At 47.7% G+C, this 21,025-nt stretch overlaps 11 protein-coding genes across 11 annotated transcripts; 7 read left to right on the top strand and 4 right to left on the bottom strand.

Annotated features, from left to right (window-relative positions):
* Positions 1 to 619: 619 nt before the first annotated feature.
* On the top strand, positions 620 to 1,050 carry FOBCDRAFT_313408 (uncharacterized protein; the record flags this gene model as incomplete). The annotated part of the gene is made up of 3 exons (XM_031180575.3): positions 620 to 663; positions 722 to 809; positions 861 to 1,050. The coding sequence occupies 3 exons, from the start codon at positions 620 to 622 to the stop codon at positions 960 to 962; spliced, it is 234 nt and encodes a 77-aa protein (XP_031041343.2). The 3' UTR covers positions 963 to 1,050.
* A 1,028-nt stretch (positions 1,051 to 2,078) lies between these two features.
* On the bottom strand, positions 2,079 to 2,414 carry FOBCDRAFT_266558 (uncharacterized protein; the record flags this gene model as incomplete). Its single annotated transcript, XM_031180574.2, has 2 exons — positions 2,079 to 2,298; positions 2,359 to 2,414. The coding sequence occupies 2 exons, from the start codon at positions 2,412 to 2,414 to the stop codon at positions 2,079 to 2,081; spliced, it is 276 nt and encodes a 91-aa protein (XP_031041342.2).
* A 589-nt stretch (positions 2,415 to 3,003) lies between these two features.
* Positions 3,004 to 4,655, top strand: FOBCDRAFT_313406 (uncharacterized protein). Its single transcript, XM_031180571.3, has 6 exons — positions 3,004 to 3,053; positions 3,124 to 3,792; positions 3,837 to 3,948; positions 3,999 to 4,089; positions 4,140 to 4,224; positions 4,274 to 4,655. Exons 2-6 carry the CDS (start codon positions 3,323 to 3,325, stop codon positions 4,497 to 4,499), a joined length of 984 nt encoding a protein of 327 aa, XP_031041339.2. The 5' UTR covers positions 3,004 to 3,053; positions 3,124 to 3,322; the 3' UTR covers positions 4,500 to 4,655.
* Positions 4,656 to 5,187: 532 nt separating this feature from the next.
* Positions 5,188 to 6,913, top strand: FOBCDRAFT_124948 (uncharacterized protein; the record flags this gene model as incomplete). Its single annotated transcript, XM_059607785.1, has 2 exons — positions 5,188 to 6,822; positions 6,869 to 6,913. 2 exons carry the CDS (start codon positions 5,188 to 5,190, stop codon positions 6,911 to 6,913), a joined length of 1,680 nt encoding a protein of 559 aa, XP_059463753.1.
* FOBCDRAFT_210062 (major facilitator superfamily domain-containing protein) lies at positions 6,869 to 8,530 on the bottom strand. The gene is made up of 3 exons (XM_031180568.3): positions 8,331 to 8,530; positions 7,494 to 8,283; positions 6,869 to 7,442 (listed from the first exon to the last, which is right to left on the bottom strand). Exons 1-3 carry the CDS (start codon positions 8,378 to 8,380, stop codon positions 6,942 to 6,944), a joined length of 1,341 nt encoding a protein of 446 aa, XP_031041336.2. The 5' UTR covers positions 8,381 to 8,530; the 3' UTR covers positions 6,869 to 6,941.
* A 1,482-nt stretch (positions 8,531 to 10,012) lies between these two features.
* FOBCDRAFT_266554 (uncharacterized protein) lies at positions 10,013 to 11,360 on the top strand (the record flags this gene model as incomplete). Its single annotated transcript, XM_054702648.2, has 3 exons — positions 10,013 to 10,358; positions 10,405 to 10,819; positions 10,871 to 11,360. The coding sequence occupies 3 exons, from the start codon at positions 10,013 to 10,015 to the stop codon at positions 11,358 to 11,360; spliced, it is 1,251 nt and encodes a 416-aa protein (XP_054558623.2).
* Positions 11,361 to 11,503: 143 nt separating this feature from the next.
* FOBCDRAFT_348 (amino acid/polyamine transporter I) lies at positions 11,504 to 13,483 on the bottom strand. The gene is made up of 4 exons (XM_031180565.3): positions 13,203 to 13,483; positions 13,080 to 13,150; positions 12,919 to 13,032; positions 11,504 to 12,869 (listed from the first exon to the last, which is right to left on the bottom strand). Exons 1-4 carry the CDS (start codon positions 13,347 to 13,349, stop codon positions 11,621 to 11,623), a joined length of 1,581 nt encoding a protein of 526 aa, XP_031041333.2. The 5' UTR covers positions 13,350 to 13,483; the 3' UTR covers positions 11,504 to 11,620.
* An 830-nt stretch (positions 13,484 to 14,313) lies between these two features.
* On the top strand, positions 14,314 to 16,097 carry FOBCDRAFT_330 (uncharacterized protein). The gene is made up of 4 exons (XM_031180564.3): positions 14,314 to 14,626; positions 14,679 to 14,783; positions 14,838 to 15,071; positions 15,130 to 16,097. Exons 1-4 carry the CDS (start codon positions 14,438 to 14,440, stop codon positions 15,754 to 15,756), a joined length of 1,155 nt encoding a protein of 384 aa, XP_031041332.3. The 5' UTR covers positions 14,314 to 14,437; the 3' UTR covers positions 15,757 to 16,097.
* Positions 16,098 to 16,106: 9 nt separating this feature from the next.
* FOBCDRAFT_194278 (acyl-CoA N-acyltransferase) lies at positions 16,107 to 16,870 on the top strand (the record flags this gene model as incomplete). Its single annotated transcript, XM_059608790.1, has 2 exons — positions 16,107 to 16,413; positions 16,458 to 16,870. The coding sequence occupies 2 exons, from the start codon at positions 16,107 to 16,109 to the stop codon at positions 16,868 to 16,870; spliced, it is 720 nt and encodes a 239-aa protein (XP_059466531.1).
* A 687-nt stretch (positions 16,871 to 17,557) lies between these two features.
* FOBCDRAFT_283011 (uncharacterized protein) lies at positions 17,558 to 18,455 on the top strand (the record flags this gene model as incomplete). Its single annotated transcript, XM_031180562.3, has 1 exon — positions 17,558 to 18,455. The coding sequence occupies exon 1, from the start codon at positions 17,568 to 17,570 to the stop codon at positions 18,453 to 18,455; it is 888 nt and encodes a 295-aa protein (XP_031041330.2). The 5' UTR covers positions 17,558 to 17,567.
* A 112-nt stretch (positions 18,456 to 18,567) lies between these two features.
* FOBCDRAFT_283008 (uncharacterized protein) lies at positions 18,568 to 20,567 on the bottom strand (the record flags this gene model as incomplete). The annotated part of the gene is made up of 3 exons (XM_031180560.3): positions 20,438 to 20,567; positions 19,602 to 20,315; positions 18,568 to 19,514 (listed from the first exon to the last, which is right to left on the bottom strand). Exons 1-3 carry the CDS (start codon positions 20,469 to 20,471, stop codon positions 18,568 to 18,570), a joined length of 1,695 nt encoding a protein of 564 aa, XP_031041328.2. The 5' UTR covers positions 20,472 to 20,567.
* Positions 20,568 to 21,025: the final 458 nt, after the last annotated feature.

Below are 21,025 nucleotides of genomic sequence, written 5' to 3'. Positions count from 1 at the left end.
AAACTTAGGCTATCTTACTTAAATCTTTTTATTATTTAGGATTAAGGTCCTAAGTTTTATTGCCCCCCCTAGGTAGTTTGCATTAATCGCATGAATAACAATCATCATTGATTCGCCAAGGCGTGCTTACGCAGGGGTAATTACCTGACATCTCAGCTCAATGACGACGCGACCGTCTCAAACCTCACCATGAAGTAATTCACAAAAGATCGGCGTTTTGTTCAATTGATGTGCAACTCTGCAAACCTGCAGATCACTTCAAGTTTACACCAATGACATGTTGTCTTATACTGTTACTAGGAAACAAAGCAACATCTTGGACGTCATAGGAATAATGAGCTCGTCACTCAGCCATAAATTTTGTCGGTTTTGCTTTTTCAGAAACGTTATCTTGAAATAATAGAGGATAAGACATTTGTTAATTGCGTTGAGACGTTGGTCAGGGCGCGTGGAGTCGTAGACGTCATGTAGACGTATCATAACGCGTCGTCAATGAACCACTTAACATAGGACCTTAGGTCAAAGACGAATATTTAAGGATGAAGAATTCCAGTCAATGATTGAAGAACAGACTTAAGCAAAAAAGACATTTCAGATAATTATTTACACAACTATCAAGATGACTGGCACCGACAACACCAACCCCGGCAACTTTGCCAACCGGTATGTCTAGCCTCATCCGATTCTACAAACCTTGAGTGATCATGTCTAACAAACATAGGCCCAAGAAGGAGGTTCAAGAGATTGCCTCCAAGGGCGGAATGTCCAGCCACTCTGGCGGATTTGCCAGCATGGACGCCGACAAGCAGGTTAGTCAACCACTTACCTAAGCACATATCACATTCTAACAGATCATTCAGCGAGAGATCGCTTCTGAGGGCGGCAAGGCCTCATCTGGCTCTTTTGAGCCTGGTAGTGAGAAGGCCAAGGAGGCTGGTCGCAAGGGTGGACTGGCTTCCTAGTTGTATTACTATTATGAGACATGACTTTGGATCGATGGAAGGGCTCTATCGGCAGGAGCTAGAAACATGAATTGATTTTCCAGCTACACTGCCTCGCTCGCCAGGTGATGTGATGTTTCTATGACTTTTGGCAAAACCGTGACATTCTAAGCCGTTGCCGAGCTTCATCTGCCGGCTTGAGTAAAATCCGTGTTTCATGTGCTATCTTGCATATTCCATCTTGCCATAATCAAAATGCGGTCATTTCACTGTCTGCAGACATGGCAGAAGAGCCTCTCCCTAATCTCGAAGGTAATGGGAAGCAAAGGGTCTTCACTAAGAAAGGCTGTGAATAAAATTATAAAGAGACATGTCGATTTTGATAAGCGGTGTCGATCAGATGCATTCACTGATCAGGTCAGCCTTCGCATCGCGTATTGGACAGGTAGTGAAACGACTGACCAACAGCAAGAGCTTCCAGCGTCTCATCCATTTCTGATCAATGCTCTAGCCAAACTAAAAGAAATCAAGGCCGCACACGAATCCGGGATAAAGAGGAGTCTAGACGCCATCGTAGACCAAGAAAGCAATGGCCTGCTTGGTCGTGTGACCTCTGTACAAAGCAGGTTGGAAAAGGTCCTTGCGCATACTCTATTCTCCAACATCTGTCTCAAGATCCTCACCAATATCACTGCCACTATGAGGCCGGGATACAATAAGCTTCTCCTTAATAGGAATTTTGCTCCATGCTAGCGCTTAGTTTAAGCTTACCGCTCGCACTACGTAATTTGAGTATGAGATTTCTGAAGGTGCCACGGACAGCACGAAATGGTGCCGACGGCGCGAATGACTCAAAGGTTTGCGTCGCAGACAACTTGGTTTTCTTCTTTTTTTCTCAGGTAATGTCCACTGAGATTCTTCTAATGCATGTCTAGTACATTTTATGTTTTAGCGTAGTGATAGGTGGACACTTCCGCTCAAAGAAGTCTCTTGTATATTATAAAATGGTGCTGGCTGCGATGCAACAATTCAGTGTCACTTTCGCTACCTGAGCTACTACCAAGTGAACCTGACCCTATTAAAGCAGTTTTACTGCACACAGTTTACCCATCTCTCTGTTCCTCGCCATCGCTCGACCTATGCCCGGTAGTCCTTCTGAGCCCTGCGACGGTGCGCAACCCTCTTTGTGTTGATCGGTAGACCATCGGGGCCCTCGTTCTCGCGACGACAGTTAACGCCGGCTTCATTACCGCAACGGGCAGGGAGGAGGCAGCAGCCGTCATTATCACGGAATACCTCCAGGCCGTCGCTTCCCTTGCCCAGTGAGACGCAGTCTGGGCCGTCGGGAAATCCACAACTACAATGGCGTGTTAGCAAAGCTGAACTCAATATAACTGGTGCAAAGTTCCAGGCATACCCATTCTTCGCAAAGACGCCAACGGCGAAAAGAACTGAGACTAAAGCGAACTGCATTTTGTGTTGCTGGAGAAGAAGAAAGGGTACCAGGCCTGGAGAGAAGAGATATAAGGACTTATGAAGAGGGTAAGCCGATGCTTTTTGATAGAGAAGAGAGAATAGCGAAAGTGAACTTATGGCATCCTTTTCTATGTATTTATATGTTCGACAAAAAGACATCCCCTGAATAGGGTGATGATGGCTCTTCTCTTGGCTGAAACAGCGCCTGGCCTGTAACAAAGTTAAAACGCAGGAGTTCCTATCTAACAACTCCACTTGAGACGTGGCATTACTAAGATGGGAAATTCTGATATAGTCAACATTTGAGGACCCTGGATGAAACATTAAAAGTGGACTTGAAGAGTTTCCCCGTTATGTAATATAATTAATAGTTTAGTCTGTTTAAATAGTTTAAGAATGATATTTATAGGGTTCAAGGTAAGTGGCCAGACTTAGGCGTTTATACAGTAGCCTAGAAATGGAACAAGAGCGGCCCTCCTTACGCCTTTGGCTGAGCTAGGCTGATATGGGCTGATCCGGGACTAAGAGGGAGCTGATGTTTGCTTCGCGCGCCTTACCTCGCAATTTCGCAATATTGTCGTCAGTCATGATCCCTCGCTTCTCAGCAATATCTCAATCCCAAAAATGACTACGGAGGTACGTAAATGGCGTTACCGGAGGATTTTCCCCGCACTGACATCTTTGGTATTCTGCTAAACGTACGTAGAGCATCATAACGGTAATCAATTGCGATGAATGACGAAAGTTGTGTTACCTGAGGGGAGCCAACAGATGTGACGACCAAACGTAAGTATGAGTTACAAAGCACCATATAAATACTCTCCACTAATTTCTGCACCTTCGCATCAATTCGCCAAGGCCGAATATTCTAACGCAACCCTTGGATCACCTACGAGACCTTCGTAATGTCACGAAACATCTGCATCACCGCCGTTGACGGCAACACCGGCTTTCTCATCGCCGAACTAATCCTCAAACACCGTGACTTTTCTCGCAAAGTCGACTCCGTCATTGGTCTAACTCTTCACCCCGACTCCCCAAAAGCAAAAGAACTTCAAGACCTCGGCGCCAAGATCGTCGCCCATAAGCCCGGCCGTCTTCGTGAAATGGCCAAAACTCTACAAGACACTGGGTGCGACACCATCTGTCTCGTTCCTCCTGCTCACGAGCATAAGCTTGAGATTAGTGAGGAGCTCGTTCATGCTGCGAAGAAGGCGGATGTTCCGAATGTGCTGCTTATTAGTTCGGCGGGGTGTGATTATGCTGAGAGGGGGAAGCAGCCGAGACTGAGGGAGTTTATTGATTTGGAGACGTTGGTTATGGAGGCGAAGGGGGATCCGAATGTTTCTACTGGAACTTCCCCTTGTATTATTCGGTGAGTCTGTTGAGAGGGTCAAAGAAAGATGACTGACTGTTTAGGGCTGGGTTCTATGCTGAGAACCTTTTGCTGTATGGGCAGCAGGCCAAGTCGGAGGGTGTTCTGCCGCTTCCAATTGGAGAATTCCACAAGTTTGCGCCTGTTGCACTTGGTGTAAGTTAATTCTGACCTCTCTGCCTGGGATGTTACTGAAAACCTTGCAGGACGTTGCTCAAGTCGCTGCTCATGTTCTGACTGGCAAGGGCAAGCATGGTTTTGATGACCGTCACCGTGGACAAATGATGGTCGTAACTGGTAGATATCTGGATTTGTTCAGCTCAAATCAGATCGCTAACATCCGTTAGGCCCCATGCTCTGTGCTGGCAAAGAGCTCGCAGAAGCAGCCAGCAAGGCTCTCGGCGCCGAACTTCAGTTCGAGAACATTTCCCAGTACGCTTCCTTCACCATATTCCAATTTTTATAGGCTGACAACATCCAGTGCCGAAGCGAAGAGAGTTCTCAAGTCCCAGTCTGAGATCGATCCATCCGAACAGCAATATCTCCTCGAGTACTACAGCCTTGTGAAGGAGGGCAAAACCAACTACATCTCAACCACAGCTTTCCACGATGTGACCGGAGAGCACCCCACTGAACCGGAAAATTTCTTCAAGATCTATGAAGGCGAGATGAGGCCGAAGAAGAAGGCTAAGCATGAGCACAAGTGAGGCTGCACTGTTATGAAGAGGATGCTGTTAAGCCGAATCAAATCTGGACCTAGGAAGTTCAGACCTATCTGGGACTCGGAGTCTGAGATGCTAGATATCGCTGGCGTTAATAAGGGTTCTTGTAATTTAATTCTCAATGCCTCATTTTACGGCCAAGTCAAACTATCGGCAGTGATCTCCCATCGTATTCTCAACCAAGCCAACCAATCATCTCGTATCTCCCTCCCGAACAGCCCGATAGCAAAACCCTAAAACAACCATAAATCCTACCTAGATATCCACAGCCATACCATGCAACGTTTCTCTGCATGGAGCCGACTCCTAATCAAACACTAAAGAGAATTGTCTTTCGAATATGACGTAGAATACAGCTATCTACCTACCAAATAGAGTATATCGTGATCCTTGTATGACTGGAAGTATCAAAAGTGCCCAGAGTCTCGCGGGCGGGGAACCCTGCTTTATCTTACAAGTCTTCGAAAGGTCGCACTGATCGACATCGCGGATCACACGTCCGATATTGACGGGTTACATAGCCGAACTTTGAGTAGTACTATATTGATATTTTAGAGTATAAAGGTCAACTCAAAGACCCCTCTTTAAGATGGTCATTCTGTGGTTGCTTGCACTAGCCCTCTGCCTTTCCAGCACCTATAGCATCTACTATATACTGATGCTACTTACAAAGATGGCATTAGCAGGGAGTCACTTTGGTGGCCAATGGGGCTCATTCGCTATCGCAGGAGACTCTTTCAACTTGTCCATGACAGACCATGTCATCCGAACACAGGCGGACCTCGGTGAACTCGATGAGTTCTACAACATTGGCATGGCCCCGCGCCGGTATCAGGCCCTGACGACATATCACAAGAGCGAACAGGATCTTCTTAGCGAAATTGACTTTGAGCATCTCGATCAGGAAGGCAAAGTGGACTATATTATGCTCAACACGTACCATACACGTCAACTCAACAATCTGGATCTTCAGAAAGCCTCGAAAGAGAAATATGATCCCCTGCTACCGTTTGCGGATGATCTTATTGGGATACTTGAGGCGCGCCAGGATGTCGATCCTATGAAGGCAAAAGAAACAGCTGGTTTGCTGAATAACATCACCAAATCTATCGCCAAAGTACAGACAAAGGTGCAAGATGATGGTTTCAATGTCACGGAAACAACGGGATATCTCGCGAGTAAAGCCGTCGCCAACCTTCTTGATCTTTTGGGCGAATGGTTCACATTTTACTCAACATATGATCCCCTGTTTGACTTCTGGGTTACAACGCCTTGGCAGGCGGCGAATACCTCTCTTACAAGCTATCTTGACGTCGTTCAGACAAAACTGGCCGGGATGAATCAAAAGGACGGAGAAGACGCCATTGTTGGGGAGCCAATCGGGCGCAAAGGACTGGAAGTCGAACTCGAAGCCGAGATGATTCCCTACACGCCTGAGGAGCTCATCAAGATTGGCAACCAAGAATTCGCATGGTGCGAAAAGGAAATGATCAAACAATCCGAAGCTCTCGGCTACGGCAAGGAATGGAAGAAAGCCCTTGAACACGTCAAAAACGACTACGTTGATCCCGGCAAGCAAACAGAATTTGTTCGCAACTTGGTCGTTGAAGGAAGTCTCTTCGTCACAGAGCGCGATCTCGTCACCATTCCCCCTTTGGCAATCTCAACGTGGCGCATGACGATGATCAGTGCAGAACAACAGAAAGTTTCGCCCTTCTTCCTAGGCGGTCCGGTTATTCAAGTTTCCTATCCGGTTTCATCAATGGAGCATGATCTTAAACTCATGGTCATGCGAGGAAACAACAAGCACTTCGCTCATGCGACGGCTTTCCATGAAATGTTCCCTGGCCACAGACTGCAGCTCTACATGGCCGATCGGTATAACTCTCATAGGAAAGAAATTTTCGATACCCCCTTCTTTGTGGAAGGTTGGGCATTGTACTGGGAGTTCCTATTCTACTCTCGAGATGACTTCCATAAGTCTCCTGAAAATAGGATCGGTGCACTTTGGTGGCGCATGCATCGCTGTTTGAGGATTATTTTCTCGTTGAAGTTTCACTTAGGTGAGATGACGGCTCAAGAGGCTGTTGATCTGCTCGTTGAGAGGATCAATCACGAGAGGAGTACGGCTGAGGGCGAGGTCAGACGATCTGTCGAGGGGACATACTCGCCGCTTTATCAAGCTGGGTATATGCTTGGTGCGCTTCAGCTTTGGAAGTTGAGAGAGATGGCTGTTGATGGTGGGAAGATGACGCAGAAGGAGTATCATGATGCTATTTTGAAGACTGGTGGGTTGCCGATTGAGATGGTTAAGGCGTTGATTCTGAACGACGAGCTTACGAAGGACTTCAAAGCGGGATGGAAGTTCTATGACTTCAATTAAGCATTATTCTATCTAGATTATTGAGAGCATCTATATGGTTTTGTCTAACATCTAGTCTTTACCTTCCAACCAACCTTCAAAACTCTCGCGAGCACCAATAGCACCGCGCAGAGTGTACTCGAAAGCGCAGCCCAGATATGAGCCCCAGTGAGACTTCGATCCTGCAATAACCCCCCAATAGGCGGTCCAGACAAACCCGCAAAAGAGACGAGACTGAAACACATGCCCATTCTCGTACCGATTGTATCTAGCCTCGTCGTGATACTGGCGACTCCAGTGGGCATGAGACTTTGGAAAGCGCCAGATGCAATGCCGTAGAAGATGGAGAAGATGTAAACACCGGCAACGTCGTGAACTGCAACCCATGTATATGCAACTATGGCGACGCAAAGAGCTGCTGGTGCGATGGTGTTCAATGGGCCGATTCTGTCGGCGAGAACGGGGATTAGGACTCGGGTTGGAAGGCCGACGGCGTTGATTATGGTGGTGATGAGGGATGAATCAGCGAATGACATTCCGACTTCTTGTTGGCCAAAGGATGCCAGCTTTTGTGACGTCAGTGGGAGTTATCAAGAGGGAATGTTATAGATACTCACGTAGTAGAAAGTGTAATACACAGACCACACAAAGAAGAACAGCCCGCCCACATAAGACACATAAAGAGTATCCCTGAACGCACTCCAATCGATAATAGGTCCAGTCTGTCGCGGCGGAAGTCTTGGCCTCATGAAAATGGCCACGAGGATAAATCCAGCCAGATTAATGAATCCCAGCACCCTCGCAGTCCACGGCATACCGATGCTGGGAAGAAGCGCTCGAACAACAAGAGGATAAACAGTACCACCGAGAGAATTCCCGGTAGTCACCAGCCCAATAGCAATACCTCTCCTTTTCTCAAAATATGTCGCCACCAACGCCAACGACGGCGCAAAGATAATACCCCCGCCAATACCAGTGACAACACCCTGTGTGATCATAAGATGCCAATAAGAAGTCGACAAGCTCATCATGAAAATCCCGATGAGCTGCAGCCCCGCACCAACAAGGAACGTGGGAATCCAAAACCCAGCATCTAGCAACCTTCCAGAGAATGCACTCCCAAAGAATGTAAACCATACTTGGATCGACCCAATCCAGGAGATTTGGAAAGGTGATTGGGGGAGTGTGGAGGTGTAGTGGGCTTGGAAACTTCCAAACGAGTTGACGTAGCCCCATGTTGCGAAGATGACGATCCAGCCCATTGCTACCTGTGTCCATGCTTCGATGCCGCCGTCGGGGGGAGGCGGGATGTCGCCGGGTCGGAAAGATGCACCAGCTGAGGCGATAATTTCGAGATCTTGCATCTCTGACCTCGTCGGTTCACGACGTAAAGTATTGATTGGTTTGCTTTACTCGTTAACATTTTTCACTTGGCAAAGGGATTGTGAACTTACAACATGGTCTCGCCATTGGGCTCATCAGTTTGGAGTGTTTTTTCAGTCATTTTTCAGTCATTAAAAACAAATAAATTTCGAACAACGAATTCAAGATGAGGAACTGCGGTATCGCAATCTTAAGTAGCTTGTTGCAGTCATGTTACGGTCAGAAAATCTAACGTGATAGTCCCGATACCGCTCCAGAATAAAAACCGGGAATAACATGATAAATTATGGATCTAGTGTAAAAATTCTCATGATAGCCTGCCCTTCTCGGTAACTAATCAACCGAACCGAAGGCCGATAAGCGGATAAGGGAGATAACTAAGACAACGATCTGCGAATGGGTGCTGGGCTACTTATCTATGAAGAGGAGTTATGTAAATCATGGTCTTGGCATAAATACTAGCACAAAATACCCCGCGGGGTTCACGATAGCTTCGAGGTGGCAAGTCTGTCTCGATTGGGATCGTCGGAACCGGCCGCTTTGAAGACTATGGGAAATAGAGTTTATAATTGTGCCGAGACATTTCGCTTTGACAAACAAGACTATAAGTTTGTTCATGCCGAATAATTTAACCGACGGTAATTATGGCATTCCTAATTTTGCTAAATTTCTCATCCCTCCCCATACCTTTCCCCAGACAGTTTTAGCTCCCAAGCCCGCCTTTCGCTTGGGAAGGAAGATATCCGCGGCATGTCACTCGCGGGAAAGCTTCCGGGATCGCGATCCCTTCCCGTCAAGATATATTCGGCAAAGGCGATCCCTTCAATTGGACCTCAAGGTTCGAGAATGCCATGGCGAGTTAGTCTGACGGTGCGGCTGAAGTATGGTGGCTGCGAGCTGGTTCCCATTTTCTGGTAAGTTATGAGCCATAACGCGCCTCACAGTGAGATATTCGCCCTTTGCTTATTTTCTTTCTCATGTGAGAAAGGGGCCCTTCGATTTGGGTTCTAGTCTTGTTCTTTGGAGGGCGCTGTGGCGTTTATCGAAGCTTGTTTTCTGTGAGCCTCCCTTGTGATACATGCGCTTGAGAGACGTCAAGGTCTTTGATTAGTTGACGATCATTGAATCAAGCTGACGACAACATGTCCGAGAAGAGATAATAAAATACAATATTAGCACGGTAATTGTAATCACTACGCCATGGCTTTTATCGGTGACATTTGTCACCACCCCGTACCTACTCCTATTCAAATCTCAAAGTCCGTCACTCTTCGGTGTGGCCCGGAATTGCCGCTAGTTCTGTCCAGACCCTGATCTAGAAGCTCTGACAATTCACCAATCAATAGCGTCGAGCATGAAGGTCTATCCGGATGCCCATGCGTAATTCCCATCACGCAAGCGCGTATCTCACATACCGGGCTCTCGTAAACCCATCAACCTTCTCCCCAGAAAACTAAAACGTGCTGAGTATAAGAGATTCCGGTCTCCCCAAAACAGTAAGACACCGAGAAAGAGGGCCCCTGTTTTTCAACTAGGTTTTCTTGGCTTTCAGATGTCGCTTGCTAAGAGGAATAACGGTGCGTGTTGAACTCCACCCATTGCGAATGATAGGGCTGACAGCTGAGTTTTAGGCTGTTACGAGTGCTGCAAGAGACGTCTTAGGTGTGACAAGACAGAGCCGGAATGTCTCAAGTGTCAGAAAAAAGGCATCGCTTGCTCTGGGCAGGGCTTGAGGTGTAGGTACAGTAGCCACATGGCTGTTGACTCCACACCTGGTGCTGGGAAGCCTTTGACTTTGACGTTTATCTCGTCATCGACGCCGGCGGAACCTCAGCCTGGGAAGAGTCTCAGATGGGTTGACTCTGCGCAGAGGGCGAGAAAGGAGAGGGCGAGGAAGACCAAGGGACGGGCTCCTTCTGATAGTCCGACCTCGTCGAATCCTCCCGACTCGGCGTCTTCTGATGATGCTACGTCACCGTCGTCGGATGACTCGGCTTCTGAATTTGGTGGTGTTGTTGTGCCGTATCGATACGGTGTTACGATACATCCAGCACTGAATGAAGCTTCGAATGCCCAAACAAGGAGGTTGTTCAGTCATTGTAAGTTCCAGCCTCCTCTTTAGAGTCACCATTCTAACACACGTAGTTTCTGAGATCATCGCCGGACACATGGTTGTACTAGATTCATTCTCCTTCAGCAACGGATACAGAGACGTCATTCTACCGCTCGCCCATCAGGATGAGAATCTCGCACAAGCTGTATCAGTCGTCTCGGCGTTTCACCTAGGACAAAGGGATCCCAAGTTACAACGCATCGCTGAAGCAGGTCACCAAGCTATTGTCCAGAAGCTACGGCGGGACTCACTTCAACTTAGCCCCGAACAACTCTTCAACCCATATATCCTTGCGACAATCTTGGTGCTTTTGGTTGGTGAAACAATCACTGGTGCCGACAACTACACATACCTTTTGGAGATGCTCAACTGCCTCACGCAATATCCAGACTGGATATCAATGCTACCACCGAGTCTGAAGGACTTTTTTCTTCAGCAGATCAAGATGTAAGATCATTTACTGATGAAATTCCGACTGTTCACTGACTGATATCTCAGGTTCCAACTCTTTGGCGTCCCCCTAGCCAACGAATCCAAAGGCCTCAAAGTCCTCACCGGCCCAGAAGCTTACCTCGACTTCATGTCCTACCCCGAACTCCCCCCACAATCTGAACACTTCACCAACATCGAAACCATCCGCTCCGCCATCTTCGACGCATGCAGCATCTACCGTCGCCGCGCGGAATCCTCCCTCAGCGACGACGAGTCCATCCATCTCGTCGAGCAACTGCGTCTTAAAGTCCTCAACCTCGACTGTTCCACAAAAGGAGCGCACGCCCTTGTGTGGACGTACTTTATTGCCGCTGCGGAGAGCATCCTTCCGGAGCATAGGGAGTTCTTTGCGGGGAGGTTGGCAGATTTGTATAGCGTTACGAATTTTGGAAGTATTCCTGTTGCGGTTAAGGCGTTGGGGACGATTTGGAGTATGCAGGGGACGAGGAGGTGGACAGAGATCGTTAGTAGTGAGACGCCGATTCTTATTATGTAAGTTTGTAGGAATAGGATATCATATCATGGATGATAAAAGGTTAGGGTTATAGGCGTTGGTGGAGGATAGATGGAAAATTGATTTTCTCCCCGTGTCTCACGGTCTAACCTAGTCCTTATCAGCATAACTACGCTGTCAGTACATATTGTGCAGAGAGTGAATATTTTATTTTATTAAATTAATCTGCAGTTACTAGCTTAACCCCTGACTTAAACCAGGGGAAAGTATAAGAACACAAGTCTTGCTTTGCTATGGTGCCTCTACTGTTCCAGCTTTCTGACATATGCCACAGGGCCTTCATAACGGTGGGTTCCTCGGAATAAGTAGTATCCCACGGAGAACACCGCGACAGCCCCATAAATGAGAATGCTCCAGTTCATCTCTGATGGGGACGGGTTAGGGTTTCCTGGCATGAAAGCCAGGACGAAAATTATAATGAGGAAGGCTTCGGAGACGATGTTGACAACAAGACCCCATCTTCCAAGACTGAACTTAGACTTGAGGAGAGGACTGTTCGTTGATCGTCGCCAGATCATGCATCCGATTGAGACGATGTAACTTGAGAGAAGGGATGTTGTCGCCAATGAAGTGATTGAGTTGAGGGCGACTGCTGAACCAATGTTGATAAGAGACAGGAGACTCGAGATCAAAAAGGTGGTCAGGATAGCGTTGATAGGAACATCCCATCCTGTGGGGACCTTCGAAAACCAAGGGCTGAACGGAACAGCGTGATCTCGTGCGAAAGCAAAGAGTTGGCGTGACGATGTAGCTACCATGGTGAGGTTGGAGAAACCAGTCATGATAACGAGGAAAGATGCCATAGCAGTAGCACTACTCGTTGACTGAGTTGAGTTCAGGAATACTTGCATAAAGGGATATCCTGTTGGCGAAGCAATGACCTCCTCGAGATTACCGATGCAGAAACAGTATGTGATAACCATGATCCAGCCAAACGCACCGTTGAAAACAGTCGTTGAGATCATAGCCTTTGGTAGAGTGCGGCTCGCATCGCGGAGTTCCTCAGACATGTGCACAGCAGCATCAGCACCAAGCAACGGCAACACCCCCGCAAGAATACCAACGAGCGTAGAACCGCCGATACTTCCCCAACCACCACCGTCGGTGAACTCAGTAAACACAGCAGTAGCATCAGCCCGCGGTGAAAGAACCCAAAGGGTAACCAATATGCCGAAGAACGCAAAGATGTGAATGACAAGAACTGTTGCTTCAATCAACGGTAACTTTCTAGCAAGGAGTGTGTTGAACACAACCGAGAAAGCAGCTACTGCGATAGTAAGTAGTGTTCCATGCCATGGCTTAGGAACGTAATCGGGATAATTCAACACTACGAGGCCTTGGATTTGCGTTCCGGCGATGAAAGCTGACGAAGCGCATGATGTCTGCCAGCCGAGGACACACATCCAGCCCATGAGGTAGCTGATGAGTTTCTGGTATTTTGGTGGTGCGAATTCGGAGACCCAGTGGTATTGACCTCCTGTCGTAGGAGCCCTGTAGTTCTGTCAGTAATTGGTGGTGAAGTAGCGGTGGCGGTACGGACATTGAAGCCATTTCGGCCATGGAGGTGTTGACGAGGAGGAAGCCCATCCAGCAGACGAAGAACATCCAGATCAGACCTGCTGTGCCGCCGTTGACGAGACCGATTGTTGAGACACTAGAAAGGTCAGCTTTATTCACCATCTTATCCTCAGCGCAACGTACCTGAGGGAGAACTCCCAAGACGCCATGAGGATCATGGAGAAGCCAAAGATGGACAGAAAACGAAAGTTTCTCTGACGCGTTTGTTAGTTTGACACAGTTATGAGGACGAGGTTTGCGACGAACCGTCATCTCTTGGGTTTTGCCCATGCGGTACATGTCAGCGCGATCAGCCGCGTTGCCCTTCCTCTCGTCGACATGCTCGCTGGATTCATTGATGCCATACGCGGCATCTTGAACTTCGACTGATCGTTTATCGCCTTCAGCAGACATTTTGGCGTACTCTTTCCCAAGCAAAGACTCAACTTAGTGGAAGAGGGACGATGATTTAAAGAAGGAATTAAAATAAATCGAGGAACAAAAAGAAGAAGACAAACCTGCAGATGCTTCGGTAATAGAAATGCAGGAGTGCGGCATGGAACACTCTTTAGGATGTACACCCGCCAACAGTTCCTCTCCACGGTACATGGTGCTTGCCCAACCCCTGTAGACCCTGGCCAGACTCTTACATCCTAGCTAGACCCTGACTAATTGGTGATCCTCCCCCCCGTCCCGTGCCGAAGTCCGGAAAATCTTCCGCTGTGTTAGCTGACTCAATCCGAACGACATCTTTGTCAAAGTCATGTCATTGTCATAGCTATTGCAGTTACGAGGGTCCTGAATTCTTAGTGTGAGTCGAGTTTTGCTTTTTAGTCTGTGTTTAGGCGAAGTTCGGATTCAATGGAGTCGTTCGAGAAGAGGAGCCTTTGGAGTCAGGAACATGGTGGAGCCTGTGCGGCACGAAGGACCAACAGTCTTGGCGGTTGCAGGCATTGATTTCAGCCAAAATGAAGTTTTACTCCTTCATGAGGTCTGACGACGGGGTCAAGAACCAACAGTCGAGTCTGCATGTCAAGTCAGCCACATCTTAACTGAAACCAACAGCTGTCAATTGCCGATCTCCTCGTGGCAGTCACAAACAATGCGTGAGTAATATTCCGTCTCCTCGGTTAAACCAATGAGCACATCTCACGAATTGCTTTCTCTGTTGGTTCACCCATGCTGTGGCTTGCATGATCCAATCTGTTAACCAGGCCCCCCCATGTGAAGCCGTCACCAATGAATACGTAAGAAATATCTTCAGCGGAAAATCTTTTCTTCTTTACGAGGATCATATGTCGGAAATTAGCGAGGTAGACTGCTGTGCCGTTGGTTCGAGCCATAAATCCCAATACCAAGAGTCCGAGACGCCGGAGAGGATTCATGTCATGCAAGGTTGAGCAAACCTTAATAATTCTGCATTTCAAAATATACCTGCCTCCTGCCATGTGATGTAATGATTTCTTCCCTTTATTCTCTCCAAGTTTCGCAGATCTTGAAACATGGATCCGAATGATTCACTAGACGATGATCTATACCGGTTTTCTCCCGTTACATTCAACGATCATGCGGGCAAGTTATGGATCGTAACGATCTTGTCGCTGATCTACACCTCGCTTATTGCGCTGGCAAGGGCTTATATCAAGTACAAGATGTTTGGGTTCGATGACGTTTTGTTTGCTGCTGCGACGGTGAGAAACGACTTGTGATCGGTGGTGTTTTGATGGATTGCTAACTTTATAGGTTTTGCATTTGGCTCAGGCTCTTGCTGTGTTTATTGGGTTGAGTAATGGGTTGGGCAAGTTCAATTCGATCACACCGCCAGAACAATGGGGGATCTCTTCGAAAGTGAGTTTCTCAACCTCTGACCCTATTCTCTTGTGCTGACAGGTGTGCTGATAGTGCACGATTGCATCCGTCATTCTTTGCCTTCTAGCTCTTAGTCTCGCGAAGTGTTCCGTCCTCGCCCTTATACATCGCATCATCAGCTCCAAGCCCGGCAAGAACAAGATGGTCTGCGTGATGCTAATGATGTTCACTGGACTATGGGGCGTCGGCTCAAGTTTGGCATGGCTTGTGAACTGTCGCGCCGGGACATTGTTGACTGTGAATAACGTCAAACAATGCCCAGATCAGGTATGGGGACCCTTCCGTCCATCACAAACACTTGCAAATGTCTAATTACTCCTGGTAGAGTGCGCGCTGGGGCGTCATCACTGCAATCGACATCTTGACCGAAATCCTAACCTGGCTCCTCGTTCTTCACCTCTCGTGGTCCGTCAACATCTCCTTTGCCCGAAAATGCCAAGTCGTCACAGCATTCTCATTCCGAATCCCACTCATCGCCATTTCCTCCGTCCATCTCGCGTACTCCCAAACATACCCATCATCTCTTGAGCCTCAATTCGCCGTTACAAACACCCTCATCTGTCAACAAGTCATGATCGCCTGGTCTCTTATCTCCGCGACGATGCCCAACCTGAAGAATTTTCTCAAGTCCTTCTCCATAGGCATGGGCTTCCCAGTCGCATTTGACTTTACGATGTCGGGTTCAAGCAAGGCTTATGCACTGCAATCACTACGGAATAATCGCTCTACGAATGCGGCTTCGGCAACAGCGACAGCTCATAGTGCGAATTGGAGACCTGATCAGGTGTCGAACCAAACTACCGCGGCCCATAGATCAAGCAGGAGTAATAGTCGGGATGTGTCGGAAGAGGGATCAAGTTCAAGAGCTGGGAGTCAAGAGTTGATCATTAATAAGGAGGTTGCGTGGAATGTCACGTATGAGGACCATCAAGATGTATTTACAAAACGCTGAGGTATCTCACGAACATGCCGTTTTAATTCAGACAAAAGTCCTCGGGGTTTTGAGTCAGTGATGCCTTGAGACATGCAGTGGGAGTGGAGCTTTACATGCAAGTACAAGGGCTTCATCCATGTCATGTCACGCCAGGTTCGCGGAACCCTTCCAGCGTCCAGGATATGAAAAAACTCACAGGATCTGGGGACAAGGATTGAAGCGGGCTAATCGGATCATGTTGAAAACCCAGCCAACAGCAGTTCTAGACCGTTTCAGATCAGTTCCCAAGAAATACAAGACTCCTGGCTCTTGCATTACGAATTACTGCAAGCATACTCCGTACACGATCATTTCTCAACTGACTCGCAATGTCCGAGATTGTGTTACGCGATGCGTATTACACGGAGCTTCCGGAGATCGCAAATGTCATGTCGAAGGCCTTTTGGGGGGATAACCTTTTTGGCGATCTGATCCACCCGCATCGGAATGAGTACCCTGATGATGTAGATCTGTACTGGCTGCGACGTGCACGGGTCAATTTCTGGGATTATCGTTGGAAATGGCTTGTGGCTGTGGCTAAGGATAAGAATGGCAACGAGGTCATTGCTGGAATTGCACAGTGGGCACGACTCGGTGAAGGGGGCAAAAAGTTTGATCTATGGTTCTTTGATCCTCGTGAGTTCCTCTCTCTCTCCAATTTATGACTGTAGTTAATACAGTTTCAGGCAACTTAGTGAAACCACTATCTTCAGTCGCCATGAAGATTCACGCCTGGGCCAGACCAAGTCGTGCAGTTGACCCCAAAGAAGAAGACATTATCGAAAGAGCATATCCTCACTTCGACTCGATATGGAGCGGTAAGCGCGCTGAATCTTGGTATCTCGAAGCATTAGCCGTACATCCAGATTTTCAAGGGAAGAATGTTGGTCGGCAGCTTGTGCAATGGGGCCTTGATCAGGCTGAAGCTGAAGGAGTTTGCGCTTCGGTGGTGAGCGCATTGGGCAAAGATGATTTCTACAGGAAGTGCGGGTTTGACGAGCAATTTGGAACCGCCAAGGACGGTGAAGGGAATCCGTTGGCTGACGTTGAAGGGTCTAATATCTTTTGGAAGTGGCCTGAAAGTGAGAAGTGAAACTTTTGTTGTTTTTTCAGGGGATGGGATTGGTGAGAAGAGCTGGAGTGATATAGTGGATAGGTTAGCAGTATATCCGGGAGTTAATAGGTGGGTAGTAGTTTAAAATCGCCTGTATTGAAGGTATATTTTGTATATTTTTCTCACAGTCCTACATCTTTCTATAGATAAGAAAAAGGCCTATGGCTGGTTAAGAGCCATTGTTCGTTTCCAAGGAGGCTGTTAAAACTAGGAAATGGAAGAATATGTAATCACCAACGCATCGAAGTCAAGGCCATGAAATTATTTGATGCAGCCAAACTTAGAGATGTCTCGGGGATCTTGAGCAGTAGCTCAAACTTGTTTATATAGAGTCAGTACATGCCTTTCTATCTCTATAGTTGGAGTAGCTCTAATTGTATAGGGTGAAGCTTTGGTCCAGGTTTCTTCTGAATAGCCTCATATTCTAAACTGTGGATTTCGGGCAATGCCTCATTTAGGCCGTACCGCTATTCATCAACCTAGCCTCTTGTCGTTTTGACTTCATTCGGTGCAAAGTGGGTTAATTAATCTCAAATTTCTCCATTCCTAGGCAACCAACCCATTAGCGGTGGATGCCAGCCTTGATGGTGGATACCTGTCTTGATATAAGAAGGCTTCTTCACTCGAATGCCATTTCTCGTCCTAAAATCAAGATATTTTGAATTCCCTCGCAGCCATGGACTCTCAGACTTCGTTTCTTGATTTACCGCGAGAGGTACGGGACATGGTCTATGACTACGCCCTCGAAGATGTCAAGTTCAGCAACGCCTTTACGACTCAAACCGCTCATTCCCCCAAGATCTCCCCCTTGCTCTACGTACATAAAAGCATATCAGACGATCTTCAGCCTCGCCTCTACCAAAACCACGCTATTGTCGTTCCACTTCAAGAACCTAGCACTTATGCAGCTGGAGACTGGAGTATAGTCCCTAGGGTTGCCTGCTCGAACATGATGAAGCAACGCTCCAACACCCTCATCATTGAAATGTCTCAGACGACTATTTCGTATTATCCGGATTCAGATCCTGAGAGAGACTTATACGAAGATCCCATGGAGGATGAATACTTTTGGGAATCTGACAGTCGAGGTGGAAAGGCATTTCCCCAAAAGCTCATCAACGATATTCTCGCTCTGAAACCAAGTCTCCCAGCCCTCAAAACTGTCAAATTTGTATTCTGGTTTGGGAAATGGACTGCATACCAAGAGCCTTGGGAGAAACATCTCGAGAAGCTCAGGGTGGCTTGGCCGGAATTGTCCTTGAAGATCGAGCTCAATCTGTTCGAGTTTGAAGATCCTGACGCAGGTGACGGCGGATTCAACTGGCTTGAGACTTGGTATTACTGGGCGAGAGACACAAAGAGGGTCTGGTTTCAGGCGAACAATTTCAAGTGGAAAGACCATGCCAAGGGGGACTTTCGAGGTCGTAAGATCAATGTTCGGTTGTGGCAGGATGAAGAGTTTCTGGATGGGGATGATGAGGATAGGGATAGGGCTCTTCATAGGAGGCGCTGTGAGGTGAAGCCTTTGTTTGTTAGGACATGCGATATGGATGGCCGAGTGTGAGGGTTCGAGGTACATGGACATAATACCATATGTTTGCACATTAGTATATTTGATCACTCATTGATAACTAAAATCTAAGAATGTCTGCGCTATAACGATCCTCTTTCTATATCTATGCGAGGTTATACTCAGCAATAAGCTTCTCAGCAGCTGTAATACCCGTCACGTACGCAACAGACTGAATATGACAACTTGCCAGAACAGGGACAACACCCATATCCGCAATACGAAGACCCTCAAAGCCAATGACCTTGAAGTCACTATCAACAACAGCATCAGGATCCCCCTTCTTACCCATCTTGGTAGTACCAGTCATATGCCAACTCGAAGAGATAGTATTCTTCCAGTGCTCCAAAAGCTCTTCATCCGAATCACCCTGTGGCCCTGCAAGCATAGCCACGTTATCTTTAGCGTAGCCATCATGCTTCACGAGCCTGAAAGCATCGCGGAGTGACTCAATAGCTGCACGACGATCAAACGGCGAAGCCAAGAACTTGGGATCGAACTTGAGAGGAGCATTCGGGTCAGATGACTGAAGGGTAACTTCTCCTTGACTCTGTGCATTATAGTAAAACACCAGAATGCAAGAATAGTTAAGCGCAGAATCAGGAAATTCAGGGATGAACCAGTGAATAGGAAAGTGCGTAAGAATCTCGTAATGCGGCACAGTCTCCTTCATAAGAAACTCCTGCTCCTTTGCCGGCAGAGCCTTGAACTCCTCTGACTTGACGAGCTTATCAAGCTTGAACCAGCCAATGCCTAACTCGCAGGCAAACTTTGTCCAGGGGCCCGTACCATCGCGACGCCATTGCTCGAGGGCGTCGTCCATGGCTTTCTTGTCGCCGTAGAATGTGTCGCGCGCGGTGTCGCCTGGTTTGCGGGTGTAGACTAGGGGTGTGAACATGTGGTCGCGCAGACCTTGGCCTACGCGGGGGACGTCCTTGATTACGGGGATGTTGAATTGGTCGAGTTGGGTTTTGGGACCGATGCCGGAGTGCATTAGGATCTTGGGGGTGTTGAGAGCTCCGGCTGAGAGGATGACTTCTTTGGAAGCGAGGACTGTGATTGATTGTTAGTTCAGGTGTAGTCATAACTTCGAGATATCTTCATCCGCAGCTTTAGGATGAGATAAAAGGGAAAACTTACATTTCTTGCCATTGACTTCGACACCAACAGCTTTGTTTCCCTCCAAAAGAACCTTCTGAACAATCGAATCCGTCAAAATAGTAAGGTTCTCAGGCTTGGGTTCCAAGAGATCATTCGCAGTTGATCTCCGTCCCTTACTGCTCGAGTTGATCAAAACCGACATTCCCAAAGGATTTCCAGAATTATGATCAGGATTCAACGGAAAACCAGCCTTCTCAAAAAGATCCAACACAGGAGGGAGATCTTTCTCCCACTCACCAGCATACCCAACATGAAGCTTCCCCTCGGAACCATGATCTTCCGCCTTAGGCGCAGCATACTTCTTATCAACACCCTCCGGAAGCTCCCCATGAAAAGTCTCTAGACTCTTGTAGCGGTCATGGATCTTATCCCAGCGATACGCATCATCGTCTACGATGCGCGCCCACTCTTCATAATCATCTCTCGCACCAATACTATAAACACCAAAGTTGATGGCGCTCGAACCACCGAGTCCCTTACCGCGAGAGTAATCCAGCTCCCGGTTGTTGGCGAATTCTTGGGGGGTCGTTTTGTAGCCCCAGTTCATGTCCTGGTTTAGAAAAGTGGTCCAGCGCTGCCCGTCGACGCGCAGGTTGCGGTCTTGGTTTGTGCCGCCGGCTTCGAGGAGAAGAACGGAGGGTTTCTTGGGGGTGCGGGAGAGGTTGGCTGCTAGGGCGCTGCCGGCTGGGCCGCCTGCGGGAGGAAAGTTTGGTTAGAATGACGGTTTTTTGTTTTAGTGGTGTTGATCAAGTGTGCTCAGGCATTGGGCTAGACGTGAAGGAGGGGGAGGATTGAGTCAGGTTGCTTGGACGTACCTCCTACGACGATAAAGTCATATGATGAAGCCATATTGACCAATTGGATGATAAGTATAGTAGAGAATCAAGTTTATAGTTTCTGACTCAGTGGTAATGATGTCAATTGTTAAGATGAGGTGATTTTGGAATAAGAAGCAATAAAAGAGAATGAGGGGAAAGGGGTCTTCTGAGAATATATATGATCTACAGCGCCTCTCCTCACCCGTCGGTTTAGCTCCATAGACTAGGCTAGGGCTTCTAGTGCAACGGTGTCTCATACTGTACAAGGTCCCCGATGACACAATGAAACGAAAGCGGTATCAAACGAGATAAATACTGTGGTGAACCAACACGTCGTTACATGCCAAGATTCTGGACCCTGCACGTTGGGAGTTTAGTTTGGGGGCGTGGCTTCGACTTCTGACAGGCTTTCTCACCTCGCCGCTGACGGTGAGAAGTATATCAAATATGCAATTTACGCCCTGCAAGCCACAAGCCACAGTCTGTCGCCAGAGATATTTGTCAAGTCCAAGTCTGACGGTAATTATCATCTCTTGCAAAATAGTTCCACTTTCGAACAGGGTCTCACATCAGACTAGTCACGGG

This window comes from Fusarium oxysporum, chromosome I (genome assembly GCF_013085055.1).
Source record: "Fusarium oxysporum Fo47 chromosome I, complete sequence".
In the NCBI taxonomy this organism is placed as follows: Eukaryota; Fungi; Ascomycota; class Sordariomycetes; order Hypocreales; family Nectriaceae; genus Fusarium; species Fusarium oxysporum.
This window is presented reverse-complemented; position numbering and strand designations above follow the sequence as displayed.

Bases quoted from the DNA above. Each gene is read 5' to 3' on its own strand.
- FOBCDRAFT_313406 (XM_031180571.3), top strand. From the start codon at position 3,323: ATGTCACGAAACATCTGCATCACCGCCGTTGACGGCAACACCGGCTTT. The intron at 3,793-3,836 runs GTGAGTCTGTTG...CTGACTGTTTAG, and splicing joins ACTTCCCCTTGTATTATTCG to GGCTGGGTTCTATGCTGAGA. The intron at 3,949-3,998 runs GTAAGTTAATTC...AAAACCTTGCAG, and splicing joins TTGCGCCTGTTGCACTTGGT to GACGTTGCTCAAGTCGCTGC.
- FOBCDRAFT_210062 (XM_031180568.3), bottom strand. From the start codon at position 8,380: ATGACTGAAAAAACACTCCAAACTGATGAGCCCAATGGCGAGACCATG. The intron at 8,284-8,330 runs GTAAGTTCACAA...TAACGAGTAAAG, and splicing joins CCCAATGGCGAGACCATGTT to CAAACCAATCAATACTTTAC. The intron at 7,443-7,493 runs GTGAGTATCTAT...ACGTCACAAAAG, and splicing joins TGTATTACACTTTCTACTAC to CTGGCATCCTTTGGCCAACA.
- FOBCDRAFT_348 (XM_031180565.3), bottom strand. From the start codon at position 13,349: ATGTCTGCTGAAGGCGATAAACGATCAGTCGAAGTTCAAGATGCCGCG. The intron at 13,151-13,202 runs GTTCGTCGCAAA...CAAACGCGTCAG, and splicing joins GCAAAACCCAAGAGATGACG to AGAAACTTTCGTTTTCTGTC. The intron at 12,870-12,918 runs GTCCGTACCGCC...ACAGAACTACAG, and splicing joins ATGGCCGAAATGGCTTCAAT to GGCTCCTACGACAGGAGGTC.
- FOBCDRAFT_330 (XM_031180564.3), top strand. From the start codon at position 14,438: ATGGATCCGAATGATTCACTAGACGATGATCTATACCGGTTTTCTCCC. The intron at 14,627-14,678 runs GTGAGAAACGAC...CTAACTTTATAG, and splicing joins TTTTGTTTGCTGCTGCGACG to GTTTTGCATTTGGCTCAGGC. The intron at 15,072-15,129 runs GTATGGGGACCC...TACTCCTGGTAG, and splicing joins TCAAACAATGCCCAGATCAG to AGTGCGCGCTGGGGCGTCAT.